The 22,926-nt window shown below is 58.0% G+C and overlaps 3 protein-coding genes across 6 annotated transcripts in view; all 3 read left to right on the forward strand.

The window, feature by feature from the left end:
- The window catches only part of srgap2 (SLIT-ROBO Rho GTPase activating protein 2), a 33,618-nt gene extending 32,568 nt beyond the window's left edge, over positions 1-1,050 (forward strand). For both annotated transcript variants that reach the window (XM_086168657.1, XM_086168658.1), the window contains exon 23: positions 158-1,050. In XM_086168657.1, the coding sequence (XP_086024783.1) occupies positions 158-721 (564 nt within the window). In that variant the 3' untranslated portion in view covers positions 722-1,050. The remainder of the gene's footprint in view (positions 1-157) is intronic.
- A 2,747-nt stretch (positions 1,051-3,797) lies between these two features.
- Positions 3,798-12,925, forward strand: ikbke (inhibitor of nuclear factor kappa B kinase subunit epsilon). 2 transcript variants are annotated; one of them, XM_086168988.1, is made up of 20 exons: positions 4,011-4,148; positions 4,229-4,404; positions 5,050-5,187; positions 5,573-5,702; positions 5,817-5,998; positions 6,995-7,155; positions 7,238-7,348; positions 7,599-7,778; positions 9,487-9,683; positions 9,790-9,848; positions 9,921-10,012; positions 10,928-11,029; positions 11,134-11,191; positions 11,290-11,402; positions 11,484-11,560; positions 11,631-11,670; positions 11,749-11,850; positions 12,248-12,344; positions 12,454-12,545; positions 12,631-12,925. In XM_086168988.1, exons 2-20 carry the CDS (start codon positions 4,306-4,308, stop codon positions 12,836-12,838), a joined length of 2,238 nt encoding a protein of 745 aa, XP_086025114.1. In that variant the 5' UTR covers positions 4,011-4,148; positions 4,229-4,305; the 3' UTR covers positions 12,839-12,925. The 2 variants fall into 2 exon arrangements, with proteins under 2 accessions (XP_086025113.1, XP_086025114.1); XM_086168987.1 differs by having other exon boundaries at positions 3,798-4,404.
- A 680-nt stretch (positions 12,926-13,605) lies between these two features.
- The window catches only part of rassf5 (Ras association domain family member 5), a 19,827-nt gene continuing 10,506 nt past the window's right edge, over positions 13,606-22,926 (forward strand). The window contains exons 1-2 of one of the 2 annotated variants that reach the window (XM_086168659.1): positions 13,606-14,107; positions 22,738-22,859. In XM_086168659.1, coding sequence (XP_086024785.1) covers positions 13,642-14,107; positions 22,738-22,859 — 588 coding nt within the window. In that variant the 5' untranslated portion in view covers positions 13,606-13,641. Of the gene's footprint in view, positions 14,108-18,282; positions 18,532-22,737; positions 22,860-22,926 lie in introns of those variants that run through there. The other variant, XM_086168660.1, reaches the window with a different exon arrangement.

A 22,926-nucleotide genomic window follows, 5' to 3' on the forward strand; every position in this document is an offset into this window, starting at 1 on the left:
AACCCCTCAGTGCACCCCTGAAAGCCACCCGCTCACACTTCATCCGCTTCATTGCAGAGAAGCCATGTGGATTAATAAAGGATAAATTATTATTATTGTTATTATTGTTATTATTAGATGCCGCGGCGGCGCTGACAGCGTCTCTCTGTGTTCGCAGGACATGGAGGCGGCCATGAGCTCCGCCCTCTGTGACTTCCGTGAGCTGGAGAGACAGAGCTCCTCCAAACACACCCCCGACGTGGTCCTGGACACGCTGGAGCAGCTGAAAGGAGTGGGCGGAGGCGGAGGCGGTGGAGGCGGGGCCTCGGAGCCCTCCAGCCCCCTTCACTCCCGTCTGCTGCGGGACGGCGAGGGGGGGTCCGGCCACGCGCACCCGCTCCAGCGCAGCGCCTCCTCCGCCAGCGACGTCCCGTCCACCTTCCGGCCCGCCAAGAGCCAGCCGCGGAGCCCGCTCCCCTCCGCCGCCTCCCCGCCGCTGTCCTCCTCCGCCCTGTCCTCGTCCGTCCCCTCCTTCCGGGAGCTCCGCCCCCCGGCGACCCGCCCCAAGCCCGTGGTGTTTCCCAAGAGCGGCGGAGGCGGCGGCAGCCCGGCCACGGGATCTCCGACCGCCACCGTGCCCCCCACGCCTCCGCCTCCGAGCGCCGGCCACGCCCACTCGCTCCCGCACACCCCCCCTCCGCCGCCTCCGCCCCAGGCCAGCGACAAGTCCTGTCCGGCTTAGGACCGCCGCGGCGCCGGTCCGGCCGATCCCACGGGACTCCTTGCCGCGGCTTCACCTCCAACACCCGGCTCTGCTCCGGTGCGGCGTTCGCTCCCGCTGTCCGCGGAGAAAAGATGCCTCCGAGGGTCAAGGCCTGCTTTCCAGGGGCAGGAGAGCGGCGAGATGTTTCTCTCGAGACGTCAACCATCGTTCATTGACTCGTCGGTCTTCTGGAGGGGAGCGTGGATCGGGACGAGAGCCCCGCGGAGGACCTCCGCCGCCGGAAAGCTGACTGGTCTTTAAACGCAGATCTGAGCGAGCAAAAAAGAAAAGAAAAAAAACAAAACAAAGACTTTGTATCTTGGCTTTACCCCTCCGAAGCCCCGGCCGGGAGGGGCTCCTGCTGCTCCCGGAGAGGCCAAGCCGGCCAAATAGAGGAGAGCGAGCGGGGTTTGGTTCGATGGCCGCCGCTGATCTTCCTCTGCTCTGAGGTTCAGTGGAACCCGCGGGAGCTCCGCCCCCCCGGCGGGCCGTCGGAGCTCCCGCTGCCAGGCCAAGCAATAAAATCATGAAAGCTGGCGGGTGGATGGAGGCGCGACGCCGCTCCTCTCCCTCGGTGTGACAGGACGTGCACGGGGACCACGGACGCCCAGCGTTCTTCTGTCACATGATTCTCACACACACACACTCACAGGCTTTGTACGTGCGTGTATGTGTGTGAGGTTGCCGTTTCTTTGTGTTGTGTTTCTGGGGCAGCTAAATACCCTTCAGGTTTCCCTGGCGTGCTGTGGCCAAAGACGGCGATGCATGGGTTTGTGTGTCTGCGATGCCACGACAAGGTTTTAAAATAAAAAAGACACGGTGTGATCTTTTAACGATAGCATATACTTTACAGCAAACAAAGAGTGTAATGATCCTAACGGGGTGGCTGTGTGTGTGTTTATTAACCGTGACGATAACTGGAAGCCGACCATCCCTGGAGTGTGTCGTGGACGCACGGCCGACCTCCTCCCCCCCCCCACGGCAGCAAAGTTGGCTTTTATTCTGTTTGACTCCCCGGTGGTTTCTCGTGCTCTGGTCTCTTCTGTGTGGACTCGGTGTGTGTGCATGTGTTTGTGTGTGTGTTTGTGAGCATGCAAGAGGTAGCGTGTGTGTGTGTGTGTGTGTGTGTGTGTGTGTGTGTGTGTGTGTGTGTGCAACCCCTCCAGGCGGTGTGAAGGGACAGTTCAGTACGCCTGCAGGAAGTGAGCGCCTGCTCTCGGCCGCGGCGGCTTCCTGTCTCATCAGAGTGAAACCAGGTCACCGCAGAGAGAAGATCTACCTTCTCAATCACAACGTCTGGCAGGTTTTCTCTCTGGTGTCGCCGTCCGGTTCAGGGTGTCGCACTCACCGAGTGGATGCGTGATGGTGTATCTCACAGGCATGGAGCAGATGATTCCAGCTCCGTCAGGTTTTCCTCTAGACGTTGATTTAAAGACACCACGCGGCAGCAGGACTCCACGGAGAACATCTCCACCTCATCGGGGTTCCTGTCTGCTCCCTGAGCAGGTGGTGGATTATTATTGTAAATGGTTTTTGCTCTCTGTATACTGTTTGTGTATTATTTGGTGTATTTTGTGTTGCTCTTACCTCATCGTGACAAACAGAGGGACTGCGTGAGTGAGTGTGAGCTTGTGTGTGTGTGTGTGCGTGTGTGTGTGTGTGTGTATACTGTATGTGTCACACACACACACACACACACACACACACACACACACCACACACACACCAAACATGGATGTGGTGGTCGGTGTGTTTCTTTGCTCTCAAATCAATCATTGTGCACTTGAACAGCTGGGCCTGCGCGTGGACTAACTGTGTGGGGAGGGTTTCTGTCACATGAATATTGTTATATATGCATTTGTGTCCACTTAAAAACAGCAGAACTAAAAAGACTGTCATGTCAGATCTATTTATAGTTGTCTTTGTATTACTGGAGAATCCTGTGTTCAGGTGTACTTTGTATATACAATGTTGTACATTACAGAGGTACACTCTTTTTTTGGTACAATATTGTACAGTAATATCGATAGCGGTTTACTCAAACAGGCCTTATATAATTCTATGTGTAGTTCTTGTAGTAGATCCTTTTTTAATAAACATCGCTTGCTACAATGGTCTTGTCTCTTCCAAAGCGGGTCATTGTGTCCGTAGCTCTGCTTCCATTTGTTGCGACCGAACCTTATTGTCTTCCCTTGAAGGCGTTTTGCCTCTCATCCGAGAAGCTTCTTCAGTTCATCTGAAGGAACCTCCTTCACAGATGTTCATCCTGCTCGTCAACCGGCCGGAGCATTGAGCCGACGCTCTGTTTGACCCTCAGTTCAACATCAGGCTTTAAACTCTGGTGTTAAAAAGGCTCGAACACAGGCTCTTTGTCACTGTTCATCGTTTGTTTTCTTCAAATACTTGATTTTTTTTATTTTTTCCTTTGTCTCATTTTTGAATGAAATGTAATAATGATAATAACCTATCCTTTACTTATCCCCCGTGGGGAAATTGGTTCTCTGCAATGAAGCCACCCTGGAGGAGCTGCCAGGGGAGCAGCGAGGCCCTCAGCGTGTCGCTCCACAACACTTGGTATGTTGGCTTCCAAAGACGGTCGCTCGGTCCGGACTCCACGGAGACTCCTCCAGGAGCTGCAGAGACCGGCTGGAATCCACGGAGGACACGGACGTTCTGCTCCTTCTGCCTCCTCTTGCACCCGAGCCGGACAAAACACCGGAGGGCCTCGAAAAAGACCCCCGCCGTGTGTTTTCAATCGCAGCACATTCAGCTTTAAAAGTGTGTTTGACAAAGTTTTACGATGCGAATATGGGAAAAAAAAACGAATTTCCCCTTGGGGATCCATAACGCATCATTCAGTGGTTCATTCCCTCAGGGGGCAAAGCTCTTGCGTTGCCAGTTCGGGCGGATTTCCGCACATTTGCGTTTCCACGGTCGAAGTTGCGAGGGAGGCGGAGGGGCATTTTGACCAATCACGTACGCCTTTACTAGAGACTGTGGAAAGAGCCGCTTCCTGATTGGAAGAAGAACTCGTAGCGGGGCCGTGCTTCCGCAGTGGGCGGCGGGCTCCGCTCACTTCCTCTCCGCGGCGCGGGAGCCGCCTTTCCCCGCAGCGCCCGCACTTCCTCATGACCGCGGTTCCGGAGACGAGTCAGACAGACAGATTGATAACTTTTACTCCTAATTTAAAGTCTTTTTTTAAACTTTACAAGTCAGATTTTGTGTCGCTTTTCGTGTTTGTTGTGCCGATGCCGGATTCCTATCAGGCAGCAAGACGAGGGTGAGGAGTCCGGCTTGAGTTCAAAACAAATAAATGGATCGTCAAAGATATTAGTCATATTAGCCATTTAGGGGAAGCTGAGCTAGTAAGCGAGCAGAGCACGGCGGACTCAGAGGTAAACAGCAGGTGAGGCGTTCGGGGTCCCCGAAAATGCTGGGAACAAACAGTGTCGGGCGCTTTCCTTGCTGGTTCTGACCCTCTCGGAGGTCCCCGTCCGTGCTTGTCCGAGGGACCGTGAAGGCGTCGCCCGGCCCCCCGCCCGGCTCCCCTCCGGCCCCCCAGCATGTCCGCCGTGACGGCGAGCACCGCCAGCTACCTGTGGTCCCTGCAGGACGTGCTGGGCCAGGGGGCCACGGCCTGCGTGTTCAGGGCCCGCAACAAGGTAGGCGGCCTGCGGGCTCACCTCCGGACCGTGGCGAAGGACTCACGACACGTAAACATGTTCACTTTTCCCAGATGATTTCCCTTCAGAAACCTGCTAAGAAGAGAGGACATAGAAAGAAACCACGAGAATGTTACCAATTAATTGCTTTTCTCAAGAGCTACCCAATCAAAGATAACCAATAGCAATGGAAGGTTATCAATAACAACGCAGGATTCTTCGCGTCAGTTCAAACTGGATCTGTTCCCCCATGTTGTTTTTTCAGAATATAAACAAGTGACAGACAGATGTCATCAGGCGCCCACCTTCGTCATAATTATCTCAAAAATCAAAAGATACAAAACCGCCTTGCACCGCAGCCTCGGGCAGCTTTCGGGCCGCCGCTGCAGCCTCTGTGCGTCGGCTTCCTGCTGGCGCCCAGGGGGCGGCGAAGGTCACACGCCCAGGGATTTATCTTGTAGGTCACGTCCAGGAAGTGGCGAACCAGCGACGAACATCTCAGGTGTTCTGTCTTTGAGGCTTCGGGGAGTCTTTGAGCTGCAACGCAGGAGGACGTCCTTGCCCGACGGGCAGGAAATTGGAGTAACCTTGAATGTCAACTTTGTGTGTGTGTGTGTGTGTGTGTGTGTGTGTGTGCGTGTTCAGAGGACTGGACAGCTGGTGGCTGTCAAGGTGTTCAACGCGGCGAGCTACAACCGGCCCCACGAGGTCCAGATGAGGGAGTTCGAGATGCTGCGGAAGCTTAACCACAGCAACATCGTCAAGCTGTTCACGGTGGAGGAGGTACGGGAAGCAGAGCACCAGGTGGTTCCCAAGTTCTCAGACTTCCTCCGCAGGTTCATCGACGTCTGAGGTGCGCACGGGAGAGTGTGTGGTTGGATGCCTGCACGCGGCCCTGTGATTGACAGGTCCAGGTTAAACCCCGCCTCTTGTCCGATGTCAGCAGGAACTGGCGACCCGGCAGCCACTACTGTGTTTGTCCCGGTCGCAACCTGGAGGGATAATTCTGATTGGGTGCCGCTGTTTGTCCAGTCTTGTGTTTTTAGGAATAGGTGATGAATCTGTCTGTGTGTCTGGAGGGACCTCCATTCGCTGGTCGTCACTCTGTCAGAAGGTGGGAGTGCACAGGAGAGGACGCCGCACGTCACCTCTCCGCTCTGTCTTCCAGCTGCCCTCCAAGCAGAAGGTGCTTGTGATGGAATATTGTTCCGGGGGCAGTTTGCTCAGCCTGCTCGAGGAACCGGAAAACGCCTTTGGCCTGCCGGAAGCCGAGTTCCTGGTCGTGTTGCTGTGCGTCGGTGGGTGGAAACGGCTGATTTTCACATGCTGATCCTCTGGATCAGACAGTCTGATCGACAGGAGGCCGTTAGAACCCCGTAGCAGAACTGCGCCTCCCTCTGCTCTGTGCTCAGTGCAAGGAATGAACCACCTGCGGGAGAACGGCGTGGTGCACCGGGACATCAAGCCAGGAAACATCATGCGGCAGGTCGGAGAAGATGGCAAGTCCGTCTACAAGCTGACCGACTTCGGCGCGGCCAGGGAGCTGGAGGACGACGAGAAGTTCGCGTCCGTCTACGGAACAGAAGAGTATCTGGTGAGATTAGCGGAAAAATGTGTGTCGACGCGAATGCAAATGTGGCGTCGCAAAGTATGAGGTTGAATAAATGAAGGCACCTCAGCAGGGTCTTCTGCGCAGAGGGTCGGCCAAAAGTCACAAAATGAAATGTGAAAAATCCTTCGCAGAAGTCGAGGGGTCGTGTCGGCACCTCACATCAACCTCTTTAAAAGCACCAGTTGCCAAATGTGTGCCGGTGTCTCAGCCTTTGAAATGAAGTCCACTCGGAGAGGAGGACGCTCCAGCCTCCTGTGCCGGAGGACAATGGCGCCCTCTACTGGACAAACGGTTCACAGGGCAGTTGTCCGGAGGATCTCCTTCCTCCAGGTCATGGTTCATTCTTGACAGAATCTTCTTCTCGCGGCATCCGGACCAAACCTTCTTCCCTCGAAGACGTTTCCCCTCTCATCCGAAAGGCTTCCTCGGACGGATTGGGCCGCGGGGGGGTTTCTGTCGCTAACCGCCAGGCTCGGGGCCGGCCCGAGTCGCTTCAACCCAGTTTGTGCAAATCAACTCCCGATCACATGACAAGATCGGAAACTCCCCACGGCCCCTAACCTCTGAAGAAGGGAAGAAAGTCCAGGCGCCACGAGGAGACGATTCTGACTAGAATTGACATGGCAGTTGTGACTTCCTGGAGGGTTTGGTGTCGTCCTGCCTGATCTCCACGGCTTCGCAAAGGGACGCAAACCAGAGGCAGATAAAGAACATCTCAGAAAAGGCCTGACGGAGCAAAATCTTTTTTTATCTTGGCCTCTGTCTTCGGTCCGTCTGGAGGGGCATGGAAATTCTCCACCTTAGAAAGCATGCGCATGTAGTAGGAAATGTGGGGCCCCATGATTACATTGTGTGTGTGTGTGTGTGTGTGTGTGTGTGTGTGTGTGTGTGTGTGTGTGTGTGTGTGTGTGTGTGTGTGTGTGTGTGTGTGTGTGTGTGTGTGTGTGTGTGTGTGTGTGTGTGTGTGTGTGTGTGTAGCACCCAGACATGTACGAGCGTGCCGTGCTGCGTAAGCCCCATCAGAAGTCGTACGGAGTGAGCGTGGACCTGTGGAGCATCGGCGTGACCTTCTACCACGCAGCGACAGGCAGCCTTCCCTTCGTGCCGTACGGAGGACCCCGCAAGAACAAGCAAACCATGTCCGTCTGCAACCCTGGATTGGTTAGAAAAGCAACTGTGTTTCATGACGGCCCTCTGCAAGGTTTGTCTTGTGTTCCTCAGGTATAAAATCACGACGGAGAAGCCGACGGGGGCCATAGCGGGGGTGCAGCGCGCCAATAACGGCGTGATCGAGTGGCTTTATCACCTCCCCAACAGCTGCCAGCTGTCACAGTATGTCACTTCCTGACGGTGGCGCGGACACACATCCTTTGATTATCCAGCTAGAGTAGTGCTTCAACGAATATCGGGGTCCGCGCCCCCCCGGGTGTCTGCAGAGGGCGACACTGTGTGAAGTACTTCCGGTCCAAGGTTGCCCCAATTAGTGCTTTAACCTCAAAAAAGATCTAAGCACGGCGCTTCTTCTTAGTCCGTTCCCAAAGGGTACCTTGGCCACCTTCATGTGTCTGTTTCGTCCCCCCAGGGGTCTGAAGGTGCACCTGGTCCCTGTGCTGGCCGGCGTCCTGGAGGCCGACCAGGAGAGATGCTGGGGTTTCGACCAGTTCTTCACCGCCACCACAGACATACTGCAGCGGCAGCCGGTCCACCTGTTTGCATTACAGCAGGCCACCGTGCACTGCATCTACATCCACCATCACAACACGTAAGCTGCTCCTCCACGCCACACCCTGATATCTTCATCTACGTCCAGCGTCGCCATGCATCGAATGCGTCAAAGCTGCTCGTCGACGTCGCACTTTTTTTCCCAGTATGTCCGAATCCAGACCGTTGGGAAGTCGTTTTGACCGGGACACCGTGGAGAACTGTATTATCCGGACTATAAGTCGCTCCAGAGTAGAAGTCGCAACAGCCAAAAAATGCATAATGAAGACGAAAAGAACATATATAAGTCTCTCTGGACTTTAAGTCGCATCTTGGGGGGTATTTGATAAAATCAGAGACCGAGAGCAGCCATTCAAGTTACTGTAACGTTCCAGCGGACGAGTCAACATTGACCATCTGACCGTTAGACCTGATCTTCATGAGGACAATTATAGCAATGAGCAATTAAACATCCCCTCGCTCTCTGTCGTCCCAAAACCCGTTCACAGCCAGCCTGAATATTTATCTAAACAGTTCCGGTGTCGTTACAATGGTAGTAACGACAGAATAGAGAGCAAGACGCCGTACAGGTATCTGGTATGTTAATGTAACATATTAAGAGCTATTCTGCTAACTATAGTATAAATAACAAATCGTAAAAGTTTACCAAACTCTCGATGTCACTCCAAATCACGAAATCCGTTGAATTTTTCATTTTCGGTGTCACTTCCGATCAACTCGTCCAACTCCGGAGGTCGGCGGCGCGCCACTTCCTCTTCTGCGTGGCTGTTTTTGGAACATGGTTGTCCGAGCTCTGATCGAGAGGCGGCTTCCTAGCATGAAGCGTCAACACCGACAAGGCCTCCCGTAAAGTCATTCGTCGCCTTGGCGACTATCTGGGCGTGGAGACGTGACTGCGCCGTGACTGCAAGCGTCTCCCGGCAGCACGTTGTTCAAGCAACCATCTGTGATCTCGTTCCTCTAGCTTTTAGCCCGCGATTAACCTTCTTGTTGCTTTCTTCATTGCAGTTAGACTGCAGTGAGAGTATCCTCTGCCTTTGGCCAGTCCCGCCCTTGTCTCTCGCTCACTCCAAACTTTCTTTCTGCCGCTCGATTAGCGTTTTCGGCCACATATTTCCCCACTCGCGGCTTGTAATTTGCAGAATAGCATTTTCCTTTCAGGGACATTTGTGTTGAGTTGATGTTTAAATTTAAAATTTCCATGGAGTAATAGGAGTTGCAGATACTGGCACTCGAGCCCAGAGCGCACTCTCGCGGTTGTCAGTATGAAAATAACGAACATGTGTAATTACCGTAGATATTTTAATATAGAAGTCGCACCTGAGTACAAGTGGCAGGACCAGACAAAGCATGAAAAAGAAGATTTATGGTCTGAAAAGTACAGTAATTAAAATCAAGTTATTTTCCAGGAGTGATCCAGAACTGACATCACCCGTGTCATTGGATGCCCTCACGCTGCTCTCTTAGTCCTCTGGTCAGCCCTGGATCGCCCGTCACGTTAAACGGCTCGTTTTTGGTTTCAAACAGAGCCGGCGGCTCACACAGTGTGGAGGTAGCAGGCGGCCGACCAGAGAGGCAACTGTAACACGTGCGCGCTTTGTGTCCGAGTAGTTCACGATGCGCCGATCGGGCACTGAAACGTCTCCGGTCGCCTCCGTCGAGCCACGCGGTGAAGAAACGCTCTCAGGAGCGGACGGAATGGAGGCGCCATGGTTTGTTCAATGAGGAAAGCGTCCTCCGTCCGCCAGGCTGTCGGCCCTCTATGAGGAGGTGGAGTCTCAGACCGGCATCGGGGTCCCGCAGCAACGCCTGCAGTACCTGGGCCACGACCTGGCCCTGGAGGCCAACATGAAGGTGGTCAACCTCCCCTGCACCTCGGCGGACCGACCCCTCCTGCTGCTGAGCCCCGCGCACGAGGTGAACTGCGGCGTGCCCTTCAGAGAACGTAAGTCCGTCACGCTCGGGAGTCCTGGATGGGCGCGAGCGCCGTCCGGCTCCTGTTCGGAGCTCCCGCCACCGGAGCCTCTCACCCGTCGCTTCTCTGTCTGCAGCGGAGACCCCCGTCATCCCCTCCAAGTTTGATGTGGCCACGGACTACAGCTTCACCAAGGTGCTCGGAGCCGCGGCGCTCGGCCTCTGCGCCGCACGCCGTCTTTAACCCTTGGGATGCCTCCTGCTGCAGGTGCTGGTGGGAGTGGTTCACCAGTATAAGAGGATAGTGGAGATGATGCACACACACCGGGAGCTGCTGCTGGAAGGATACTACAGCTACACGTGAGACACACACACACACACACACACACACACACACACACACACACACACACACACGCGCTATTTGCTTCAGTCTGTGCCAAACGGTGAGGGTTCGTGACCCCGGGCAAACTTTCCCTCCTCCTCTGAGCCCGGAATCACCTTCGATCCGCATCCTGTTTCTGCCCTCCGCTCATCTTTACCTCCCAGTGGATCTTCTCACACACCATTAAATGAGACCGTCTGAAAGCGGGTGGAGTTCATTTCCCTCCACGGTGACAACAGCGGTCTGACGTCACCTGGAATAAGCACAGATGAGGAGGCGCTCCGTTTGTACCAAGTCCTGATTTCTCAGGCTTCGGGACTCCCATCCAGGAGTGTGCGGTCAGACGCCGGCTTCTCCGAGTTTAGCTGCGACTCCAGAAACGGCGCCTGACCCGGCACGTCTGGAAGGTCTCGCCGCTCAAGTAGGTCAGGAAGGTATTTGGTCCCCAAGACCATTAAGTGTCTTCTGCCTGCTCAGGATTTGAAGTTTGGCGTTCTGGCGTGGCACGAGTACTGAGAAGCCGCTCGGCGTCCCGCCAGAGTTCCCTGCGTGGAGAAGAGGTTCCAGACCCGATTCAACCACATCAGGAGCAGGCCTGGTGCACTAACACCAGTGTGGAGACTTTTCCAGAGTCACTGCTCAACTTGAGCTCCTCCAGAGCCTTTGCAGGAAGCAGCCCAGTGCTCGGCGGTAGAGGCTCTACTCTAGAAACAGGGACTACGTCTACTGCAGGAAAAACAGGCTTCTGTTAGAAATGCACGGCAGATAAGAAAAAGATGGTGTGTGTGTGTGTGTGTGTGTGCGTGCGTGCGTGTGTGTTTATGAGGAGCTTCTCTTCACACACACCTTGGGAAGGCCCCCAGCTGAGACAGGCCGTGTTTGTTTTCCAGGATGAGTGTGCGCAGGGAGTGCGGGGAGGCTCTGCACGCCATCGCAAAGATGGCCATCAGGTTGCAGTGCTGCCTCGGTGTGGAACGGAGGATCCGCACGCTGTGAGTCCGACGCTCAAAGCGGGACAGACGTCTCCGTGACGCCGCCTCTGACCCTTCGTCTTCCTCTTATGCGCCCCCTCATGTGGTTCTTCCCTCCTGCTCAGAGGCGCCAGCGGCCCCGAGAGCCCGGCCTCCGCCGACCCCAGCGGCAGGCTGCTCCTGGTGAGTGAGGCGGGGAGCGTAACAGGACACTCTGTGGCACTCGGGGGGGGGGGGTCTGTCCTGGGACCGACCGAGGTTCATGCCTCTCGTGCCCGCAGGTGAAGGAGAACCTGCCCGCCTACACCAGAGGGATCCAGGTGTTCGAGAACCGGTTGGAGCGTCTGCAGATCGAGCAGGCAAAGCTGGCGGAGACTCTGGCCACCGACAGAAGGTGATCCGGGGAAGACGGGGCGGGAAGGTGGGACGTCTCCGCAGAGGAGCTGTAATATCTGAGAGCTTTTGTCTCCTCCAGCCTTCAAAAAATGAAGACGCTCTTCCAGAAGATACTGGCCATCCACGAGCACTACCGCAAAGACCGGCTCGTCGGCAGTGCGTGGGCTTCTCTCTTTGAGGTTCCCGGTCACGGCCGCGCCTAACTCGGTGTTCTCTCTCACCACAGAGCTGGCGTACAACGACGAGCAAATCCACAAGTTTGAGAAGTAAAGACGCGACCGTGTGGCCGGCGTGCCAAGGATATTCTGAGCCCCGCCGTAATCTGCTTGTCTCCGCTTTCCCAGAATCCACCTGTCGGCAGACATTAAGCGCGTGAAGTCCCTCTTCAGAGAGGACTGCGTGCAGAGATACAAGGAGCTTCTGGCCTCCACGCGCTCATGGAACAGGTCAGGGCGGCTCTCGGACGCCTAAACTGAAGCGTGTCGTTCCTGGCGGCGACTCACGGAGGGCGGGGGCTTCGGACAGAGGACGCGTAACGCGCCCCGCCCTTAGAACGGTCCCGGTAATGCAAAAACACCTCCATCGCTGAGCTGTCCGTCGGCCGATAGGAGGGAAATGTGGACGTCTCCCCGGGGCCGCGGCCCGGAGGCACCCCTTCACCCGTTCTCGGTCCAGAGACGGCCGGCGGCCCTCCTCACAAACCGAGCACGAGGGCCACGTGTCCGGCTGTTTCCCCGCCAGACCGATGTAGATCGAGCGATTCGAGAGCCGGCGTTTCCTCCGTCGGTCGGGGGTCCGATGGCTCGGCTTCGGCCTCCGCTTAGCGCATCTACTGTGTTTCAGCGTCTTACTGGACATGCGGACCCGGCTGCTGGAGTTCGGCTCCTTCTCCGACGGCCTGCTGGCAGACCTGGAGATAAACGAGCGGCAGCAGAACAAAGTCAGCGTTCCACCTTTCATTACCCGCAGACGTCCTCAAGAGGACACCCCAGTCCTCTGACCCGCCTCTGTCTGAGGTGACCTCTCACCTGTCCTGTTGTCCACCTCAGACTCTGGACACCATCCTGGCCGCTCTGCAGTGCAACGTCCCAGGACAGCCGCCCGGAGCCCCGGCCGGCGACAAAACCCCGATCATCTCTAGGTGTGTGTGTGTGTGTGTGTGTGTGTGTGTGCGCGCTGGTGACGGAGACTAGCTTGCCGTGCTAACATGCCTGCGTTCGCCTCAGAATGCACCACTTGAAGGACGAAATGGAAATTCTGGCCAGAGAACTGCAGTCCAACAACAAGATCATCGAGCGGTGTGTTGGTGCCGCGTCCGTCCGTCCCTCGGCGCCTGGCCCGACGGAAGACGCCTCCCTCCCCTCCCTGGGTCTTGGAACGGTGACCTCTGCTGCAGCTCGGGAGCCCGGCGTGGACCGGCCACCCGCACCGTGACCCGCCCGACAGCGCCGTCGGCAGGAGGCGGACGAAGACAATCAATAAAGTTAGATAAGATCCGTGACGGGACACGGATCAGCACGAGTGGATTTTCTGTGTGTGTGTTTGTTATTGTGCTTCTAACGGACTTCGGTGGCGAAGGCCTTCCTGGATCGCGTTCCATCGCCCGGATCCACCGGGGCGTCCCGGACGGACCGGGAGAAAAGCGTCCGTCGGGCCGCCACGCCTGGCTTTGGCTCCGGATGTCATTTGATGAGACGGGATTTATTTGAAGGCAGATCTGAACCGACTGCTGCGGATGACACGGAGGTTCCACGCCACACACACTTCCCTGTGTGTGAGCTGCGGTTGGGCGCCTCGTGATGCTGCCTCAGCTGACGGGAACACTCCACAACGGGCCTGACGGAGAGGCCGGGCCCGGGCGGCGGGCCGGGGGTGTATCGGAGGCGGCGGACCGGGACGGCACCGGCGGCGGCGGCGGCGGCGGCGGGCTCTCGCAGCCTCCTCAGCGCGTGTCCGTCCGCTCCGCGTCAGGATCTCCGCGGGTCTTCGTGTTCCGCAGTCGGATCTCCTCCGCGTGTTCGTTTTTCGAGCGGGTTCTTCTCAAAGGTCGGCGTCGCCACGCGTCACTTCCGGCGCCGTGTTTCGGTGGGCCGGCCGTCGTGCGCGCGCCCGTGCCCGTCGGCGTGTTCGTCTTCGCCCCGTGACGTCACGGCGCGCCCGCCGCGCCGGCCGCCGGTGGGGTTGACATTCGGCGCACGGAGCGGCGCGCCGGCACACGCTCGGAGCGGCCGCACGGGATGGCGTCTGCGAGCGTGGCGGGCCAGCAGCCCGGCCTGGAGCCCGACCCCCGGCTCCGGAAGGCCGGCCCGCTGCGGAGGGCCTCCTGGGACCGGATGATGCTCCGGAGGAGCGCCGGGGAGGAGCGGGGGGTCCGGACGCCCGCCGAGGCGCCACGTAGCGCGGAGCCCGGCGGGGGCGGCGCGACCGACGGACACCGGGGAGCGCAGCGGCGCCGCGGCTCCGCGCACGGCGCGGCGGCGCGGGACGGCAGCGGCGGCGGCGGCGGTTTCCCGCTGGAGCGGCTGACGCAGGGCAGGACCGGCGTGGTGAGGCTGGCCCGCACCGAGCCCCCGCGCCGGGAAGCCTGGGCCATCTTCAGCCCGGAGAGCGGAGCCGGACACCGGTTCGAAGCCAAGTCCCTCGCCCGGGACTGGTGCGACGCCTGCAGCCGCCAGGTCACCGCGCAAGCGCTGCAGTGCCAGAGTGAGTAGCACCCCGACGAACACACACCGCTACCCCTCACCTGTGCGTGTGTGTGTGTTTATGTGTGACTGTGTGTCTGTGTGTGTAAGAGAGAGGGAAGAAAGGCTATCTCTCTCTCTCTCTCTCTCACACACACACACATACACACACAGCTCCCCCTCTGTGATTTGCAGTCTCCTCACCGAACACATTTTTGGCCACCTCTTTTGGAAACCAGAGGCCCCAGGTGGCCCCTGGGTGGTCCCGGATGGGGAGACCTGTGTGTGTGTGTGTGTGTGTGTGTGTGTGTGTGTGTGAGAGAGAGAGAGAGAGAGAGCGAGAACGCTGGGAGATGGCCTTCTTCCCCTGTGTTTGCTCCATCCCGGAGGAGGGTGTCTGAGTCGGCCTGTGTTTCACCTGCTCATGTAAGAAGATTATAACTTAAAGAGCTCTGCTTGTGTGCAGTCAGTCAGTCATCAGTCAGTCAGTCAGTCAGTCAGTCATCAGTCAGTCAGTCAGTCAGTGTTGTTGCTTCGTCACCAGGTTGCCGTGGCGGCGGCGTGTCGGTCTCACCTGTGCAGAGGCAGGAAGGTGATTTGCTTGTGTCTATTGGTACAACCGTCCAGAAACACCTGATATCCCACGCTTCTCAGCCTGAACCGGTTCCTCAGATGCACATCTGATGAAGTACATGAGTGTGTGTGTGTGTGTGTGTGTGTGTGCGCCCCTGCCTGCTGAGCTGGCACTGTGTCAGCATGAAGAGGCAGAACAGTCAAAGACGAAGCAACGGAGCGAGAGATTGGAAGTGAAGTAGGAGAAACGGGGACGACAAAAGGGCCGGCGAGAAGAGAAGGAACGGCGTGGGGGGGCAGAAGAGGAGAGGAGAGGAGGATGAGTGGCTGGAGACGATGGAGGGGTGGGACGACGTTAGGAGGAGGACAGATGAGGCGCCTGAACTGGAGGACAGTGTTTGTCCAGCTCTGCAGAGCTCAGTGATTCACTGCTGTAGCAGGGGAGGCACTGGAGTGGGAGGGAGATTCACACACACACACACGCACACACACACACACACACACACACACACACACACACACTAACAGAAACCCCAGGAGTTCCTCCTCAAGATTCTCTTGCTTCTACTTCCCCCTTTCTTCCAGCAAATGACCTCGAGAATATTTATCGTCTTTCCTGCTGCCATTTCTGGCCAAACATCACAGATGTGTGTGTGTGTGTGTGTGTGTGTGTGTGTGTGTGTGTGTGTGTGTGTGTGTGTGTGTGTGTGTGTGTGTGACCGCAACACGTTTTCTAACGAGAGAAAGATGAGAAATGTTGGGAATTTCATGGCATTTCTCTGTGGTTGAAAAACGCAACCAAAACTGCCGAAATAGAAAATGCACGCACACACACACACACACACACACACACACACACACACTCACACACTCATCTTTCAACTACACCCAGCAAATGACAGGGATGGAGGCCGTTGAAGCATAAACAGCCATCATCCCCTGTCTTTGTCTTCTCCTGCCCTCCGTGGTTCTTCTCGTCCCTCCACCTCAGCCTCCCGGCTCTCCCATGAAGCAGGACAGGAGGAGGCAGCTCAGCTCTTCTGAGTGTCACCGCTGCCGGCGCAGAGCGGAGCTCGCCACGCCGTCTGATGTGGCGTCGGTTCGCCGACGGAGTCATAGCTCCCGTTCTTCTGGCCGCCGGCGGAGCCTGAGGAGCTCCACCAGCGGCGCGTCGTGTGTGTGTGTGTGTGTGTGTGTGTGTGTGTGTGGGTGTCTGTGTGTGTGTGGGTGAGGGTGAGGGGGGGACTCTAATCATCTCATGAGTTCATGGAAGGTATGCAGCCTCCCGCCTCCCGCTGGCGTTCAGACACAGTGAGCAGATGTGCACGGCCAGCGGTAGCGTGTGACCACCGGTCGCGTCTGATGAGTGCGACATGTCGGACATCTGTGACCTCTGGATGTCTGCTCTCCTCAAATCATCTCCGCCTCCTCAGCCCACAGTCAGACGGGAAACGTGTTGATCTTCTCCGACGTATCAGAGCGGCAGGTCCTCCTGAGAACCAGAGGACCTTCTCTGGGACACCGCGGGCAGAAAATGGCACTTCCTCTTCTGTCCTCCCATCACAAATTCCAAGACCTTTTCCTCCGGAGAGTTCTGGAAAACATCTCCGAGGTCGTTGGCACGTCACGATCTGCGAAGCTCCGGAGGCCAGGAGACGGGTTCACGCGCCGGAGGACGCCGGGACGCGTGGTAATTAGCCAGTAATACGTGACCATATCGTGACCCTGTTTGGGGGGGCGGCAGGCCGAGGGGGTCCAGGGCCGTCCCCCACCGACGCTCCATGTTTGAGGAACATCTAAAACCGCGGAGGAGCTTCGGGAGGCCCCTGGCAGGAGAGCCCAGTTTGCAGGCGGGGGTCCTACGCTCGGTCCTCATCCGCCGCTCGGCCCTGTGAGCGCGGCCGGGGCCAGCGGGCGGGACGCCGCGGCTGCGGGGGTTCTTCTGCCCGGGATTATGTCTGCAGGATTACCGGCTGGCAGACGGAGTCAGATGTCAGATTAAGTTTAATTAAAGCTCTGGGGAGCCCCGGCGGGCGGCGCCGGCTCTCTCAAACAGCCCCCACAGATTACCCGGCAGGCACCGGGATACCGCCCCAACCCGCCGGGGGGGGTTCGGACGCACGGACGCGTCCTTCAGTTCCTCCTGACGGGTGACCTGAAGGCCTTCTGTCCGCTCCTCTTCCAGGACCTGCGCTGCAAATACTTCACCATCTGCTCAGACGCCGCGCCCAATCTCTGATTATGTGCGGCTGGTTTGTCGAACGGCCATTAGAACGGAGCGAATGACCCCCCCCCCCCCCCCCCAGGGCTCGTCCTCCCCGGTGGAGACCCCAACATCTTCCACCCGCTGGACCGTCCGCACGCTCACACGGCGGGGAAGATAGCCTGAAACAGAATCCTCGCAAAGTCGGGTCATCGGAAAAATCATCTGGGAATCAGCGGAGGTCACGGTCACGTAGCGACGGTCACGGTCATGTGATGTCCGAAGCCGGTGGTCCACAGGACCTGCACATGTGAGGTGACACAGGAAGGAGCCGTGGCAGACCTGCTTGATTCTCCTGTTCTGAGGGACAAGCAGCACCACGGGGAGGGATTGAGTGTGTGTGTGTGTGTGTGTGTGTGTGTGTGTGTGTATGTCTGTCCCTGTGCAAGTGTGTGTGTGTGAGTGTGGTCACACATGAAAGAGACCTGCATGGTGCTTCTGCTCTGCTGTGAGGCCGCTGAGGAGGAGGTGCAGGCAGCTATATTTAGTCCGTCCTTGGCGGAGGGAACATTAGGCCGGGGGGGCTCGGACCGGCTGACACAGGCGGGGGGCGACATCATCTCTCTGACACCACCAGGTGACGGCACCTTCTCATGCGGACAGAGTCGTAGTGACATCACGTCCTGGTGAGCGGCGCTGAGAACATGGCGTTCCAACGGAGCCCTCGGTGGGAGAAGTAGGGCAGGAGGATGCTTCTTCTTTCACACCCCATATTAATAACCAGTGCACACACACACACACACACACACACAGACACACACACACACACACTAGTAGCCCCCCGTGCTCACACTGGCATGATGCTCCCTCCTTAGACTGAGGGAGACATTTACTGCATGCGAGTGAGATCTGGATTTAGAGGAAACAGCAAGTAGACTGACTCCTGTTGCAGGAGAGGAGGTGAAGGAGGTGAAGGAGGTGAAGGAGGTTGAGGAGGTTGAGGAGGTTGAGGAGGTTGAGGAGGTTGAGGAGGTTGAGGAGGGAGAGGCGGCTGGCAGTGGAGTGTAGCTGTGTGGGTTCTGTCTCTTTAAGCCGGCTGGAGCTGCCGATGCTGCAGCAGCAGCCGCAGAGCCGAGTGCCGATCACACGGACGACGGGACTTTAGAGCGTCGCCGCCGTCGCCACGGCGAGCCGAGGGCCGAGGGGGGGGCCGGAGCCGGGGGTTGGACAGGTGAGCGTTAGGGAGCGGGCGGGGGGGGGGGGGCCGCCCGTCGGGAACGTGGCACCCGCAGCAGAGTGTCTGCGCTGGGATGGCGGAGGGGGGCGGTGGCGGGGCCGGCTCGGGGGCGGTCCTCAGGGGGACGGCGGCAGTTGGGGGCGGGAGGGCGGGGACGGGGTGGGTTATGCGCACAGGACGGCGCCCGCCGGGTGGCGGCGCGGCGCTCCGCCCATGGCGCAGATAGCGCCCCCCGGCCCGGGGCCAGGGGACGGTCCGGGGGCCGAGGGCGTCGGCGGAGACTCGGACGGGGAGGCGGGCGGCGCCTGCTTCGGACCGGTGACCCGGCGGCTGGGACGGCTGCTGAAGAGGATCCCGAAGTCCCGCTCCTGGAGTGACGGCCTGAGGATCCTCCGCAGATCTTCGTCCAACGGATCGCTGCTCCCCCCCACAGGTAGGACGGGGAGGACAGGCGCTGGCGTGCGGTCGGCTGGACGAGGCAGCGCGGGGACACATGATGAGTGGACGGTCGGGGACCGGGACAAAGATGTGTGTGTGTGTGTGTGTGTGTGTGTGTCTGAACCTCAGTGCCCTCCAGAGCTGACCCTCCATTGGCTGATCTGTGCTGCTTGCTTTGTGTGTGTCTGTATATGTATATGTGTGTGTGTGTGTGTGTGTGTATGTGTGTGTGTGTGTGTGTGTGTGACCAGAGAGCATAGAATGGTAGAATGTTCCGGTGAGCAGGCTGCAGAGAGATGCTCTGAGGAAGCTCAGAAGGTCTGGAGCAGGAGTGAGAGATCATGTCGCTCTCCTGGAAGCTCTGTGAAACCTCTGTGAAACCTCTGTGAAACCTCCCCCCCCCGCTGAGGTGACCCGGCCCTCGCCTCGCCTGGCGAGCGCCGTCACCTGACGAGCAGCGTGTCGGCCGGACCCGACCTCCGGCTCGGCGATGCCTGGATTTCAGGCCCGGAGAAGGTGACCGGAGGGTTTTGAACTCAAACATCTGTGAGATTTGCTCATTCATGAACGTGCGTGAAGCTCCAGAGCAGCAGCAGCAGCCCGGCGTCGTCTTCACGTATCTCTTCCTAACTCGGTCGCTTCACGTGTCGCCGGAGATCCCGATCCCTCCTCTAGTCGCCACCTCCTCTGTGCGGCCGCCGGGTTCCCCGAGCCTCGCCAGAAGAACTTCCAGAAGAAGCCAAAGCAAGCACGGCAACTTGCTAACTCATCCCTCTGCTCGGCCGCCGGAATTCAATCCGCCTTGAAGCAAGGCGTGCAAAGGGCGGGCGAGGAGCCACGGGAGCTCCGCGGAGGAGAAGGTCCTTCAGAACGGGGAGAGGCTGCCATGTCCTTTGTTCGCTCAGCTCCGAGGAGCTTCTGCGGGCGGCGGACGGAGACCTGAGGAGCAGAGGAGGAACCCCAGCTATCAGGAAGTCATGTCTAGATCCATCCTTCATCCATCCATCCACCCCCCCCTCCATGATGATGCCTGCTCAGATCAGCCCTGAGGAGCTCAGACGGCCCAAAGCCCCCAAAGACCTCAAATCTGCTCTTAATCCCCCTGTGATCTCCTCCGAGCCTCTGGAATCATGGATTCATCAAGAAGCTCTCATCCCCCGCCCTGCCGTGGCCCCCGTCCAGTCTGTCCTCTGCCGCTCTGCTCGGTTCCTGTGACCTGAGAGACGCTGCTTATCTGGACCTCTTCGGCCCCACTCCCACTCTGCAGCGGCAGCAGGGTGGAGGAACATCTACCATGACATGGGACGCCACGCAGATGGGAAGACATTTGCCCGGGTGGAGTTTCCAGAGTCTGCTGGGGAGGAGACAAAGGAAAACAAAGGTGGCGTCAGAGAGTGTGCGTGTGCGTGTGCGTGTGCGTGTGCGTGTCCACGGCCAGCAGGGCATCGGCCCCACCCTGCCCTCGGCAGGATGTCACACCATCATCTCCGCTCAGTCTGGAGGAAGCGTCCTCCTCCAGGGCTCTGGTGGGATGGCGGCTGAGAAGTGTGTGGACGTGGACGGTGTCATGAAGGTTCTTCCCTCCGTTGGAAGCCGCTGAGAGGACGGCAACTAACGGAAGGTCGTGAGGAGAAGAAACGAAAGCCGAGCGAAGATCAGCTCGATGACTCGGAGTCAGAAAGATCCGTCCACGGGGATCAGAGAGCCTCGGAGCTCAGGAACGTCCAGGACTCCCTGAAGGCTCTCAGGTTCTGTCAGGCTGGCGGCGGCGAGCGGCGTCCTCCAGCTTGACAATCAGGTCTCCATCTCAGCCCCGGCCAGAGCTGGAGAATCAAACATCAGCAGGGGGAATCCACACTCTTGTTGCTCAGAACTAGAAGACTTTCCAAGTCCAGCAGAGGAACCTCAGTGCAGCTCCTGGGAACCCCCTGCAGCTCCTGGGAACTCCTGCAACTCCTGGGCACCCCTGCAGGTCCAGGGAACCCCCTGCAGGTCCTGGGAACCCCCTGCAGGTCCTGGGAACCCCCTGCAGGTCCTGGGAACCCCCTGCAGGTCCTGGGAACCCCCTGCAGGTCTAGATCTCCACTTGTTCCTCAGGGTCCACTCAAACACTCGGCTCTGGTTTGTCCGAGTCTGAACTTCTCTTTTGGTTTCCTCCCTGGAGTTCCTCTGCTGGAGCCCAGGTCTGCAGGCAGACCTCCACCAGAACCACTCCTCCACCTACACCTCCTCTGAGCTCAGAGGCTCTCTCTCTCACACACACACACACACACACACACACACACACACACACACACACACACACACACACACACTGAGATTCAGAGACTCACACTAACACACACAGACACTCAGCAGGCCAGTCTCAGTGTGAAGGTGTCAGGTAACCTTTGCCTTCTAGTGGTGGTGTGTGTGTGTGTGTGTGTGTGTGTGGGGGGGGGGGGGGGGGGGGGTTCACCTTATCAGTGTGGGAACGGTCTGGATCTCAGGTGAGGCCAAAAGAAAGCTTATCACTCCAAAGGCGTGCAGGTAGAGAGCACACACACACACACACACACACACACACACACACACACACACACACACACACACATTACATTGCATTTGGCAGACGCTTTTATCCAAAGCGACTTACAATAGACAACACACACACACCTATGCGCGCGCACACACACACACACACACACACACACATTCGCAGGCCATCCTCCCACAGACAGAAAACAGCCAGGGTTGCTGCTGGAAGGGTTTCCCCCGGGAACCTCCTGCTCCTCCTGGATCCACCACCATCAGGGAGGGTCTGCATGGGGTTTTGGGACAAATGTGTTTGAGAAGCTGTGGACGATGAGAAGATGGAAAGCTGTCCAGGAAAGGAGTTCCTCTCCTCCTTTCCTCTCCGGGCTTCCTTTGTCTCTGTCCTTCTGCTGCGCCTCTGGACGGGCGCTCACAGGATGCTGCTTATCTGGAGCTCCTCTTTCCTCCGGCCGGCCCGCTGGCAGCGACTCCTCCGACCCCTGACACACACACACACACACACTCTGCTTTGAGTTTCAGCCACGATCATCATTCACTGTTACTGAAAACCAGTCACCATAGTGGCCAGTGTCCTCTCCTACAGAAGGTCACCTGACAGCGCTGCCCTGTGCACGTTTACGTCTGGAAAAGTCTAATCATTCAAAGCACGTTTTAAAAAGAGTGTGTGAGCAAAGAGCTCCTTCCTGGGATTCTTGATTGAACTGAAGAGACGGAGCTTTGAATCATCCAGGAACGCTGTCAGGGCTTTCTAAGGGATGTTTGCACCTTCAGTCCAGACCCAGCAGGGAACAAGGTGATGTTCTCCTGAAGATGTGGGATGAACACAAGCGGCCTCCGACCCCTGGGGGGGGGGGGGTGCTGTGGAGCCAAGCGTCTTCAGTGGGGGAGGAGGATCATGAGTTTGGGTTTGAATCCAGCTGATGATGAGCAGCTGCACCATAAAAAGAAGTGAGTCAGAGCTTCTCTAAACTGCACTGGTCTTTCTGCTCCGCCCTGGCTTCTTCAGGACTGCTCCTCACTGTGGTGCTCACCGTGAGCTGAGCCAGCAACCCCAGACCTTCTGCTGGTGCGCTGAGCGTCTCGCTGAGCGTCTCGCTGGCCCGGCTCTCGTTCCCACTGACGGGGACAAAGTACAATACAATCCAGAAATAATGGCAGCGGCTGCCGATGGGCAACAATGACCTGTGAGGGATTCAGCAGCGGCTGAACCCCCCCCACACACACACACACACCTAAATCTACATCTGTAAATGCCGTCTGAGTGTCGAGCAGCAGTCTGGACAGAAGCAGCTCTCGGCTCTGACCTGCCGGGGTCACGTCTGCCCCTTTGCCCCTTTTCTCATGGAGCAGTTTATCTGTTTTTTTGTCCGTCCTTCCAATGTCTCTGCTTGTTGTCTGTTTGTCAACCTTAATGTGTCTCGATGCCTGTCCTCTGCCGGGTGCTGCGGGGGGGCGGGGGGGGACTAACGAAGTATTACCCCGTCCTAAATGCGGCCCGCCTGGTTTAAGGCGTGACGCTGATGGCGACCGCTAGATGGCGCCGTATGGCCGTGGAAGTCCGCCGTTCCGCCCGAGCTCCGCGCCGACCGAGCGGCTTCCCCTCTGACGAGACCCTCGGCCTCGGCCGGAAACTGAAGCCGCCGCCGCTCTGCTTTATGTCCCTCAGACTGCAGCTACACCTGCCACCCGGAGTGTGAAGGTCAGGTCCGGCTGGACTGCAACCGGAGGGACAAGGAGCCCGACGGGACGCCGCCCCCCAGGAGCCGCCGCCCGGCCACGGACCTGCGGGTGAGAATTTCAGATCGCTCTGCCGCAAGACGCCTGCGTGTGTGTGTGTGACAGCGCGTGTCGGGGA

This window comes from Fistularia commersonii, chromosome 21, assembly GCF_037954325.1.
Source record: "Fistularia commersonii isolate RoL2024-O1a breed Wild chromosome 21, RoL_Fcom_v1.0, whole genome shotgun sequence".
Lineage (NCBI taxonomy): Eukaryota > Metazoa > Chordata > Actinopteri > Syngnathiformes > Fistulariidae > Fistularia > Fistularia commersonii.

Bases quoted from the DNA above. Each gene is read 5' to 3' on its own strand.
- ikbke (XM_086168987.1), top strand. From the start codon at position 4,306: ATGTCCGCCGTGACGGCGAGCACCGCCAGCTACCTGTGGTCCCTGCAG. The intron at 7,156-7,237 runs GTCCGTCTGCAA...TGTGTTCCTCAG, and splicing joins CGCAAGAACAAGCAAACCAT to GTATAAAATCACGACGGAGA. The intron at 11,192-11,289 runs GTGAGTGAGGCG...TCGTGCCCGCAG, and splicing joins CCAGCGGCAGGCTGCTCCTG to GTGAAGGAGAACCTGCCCGC.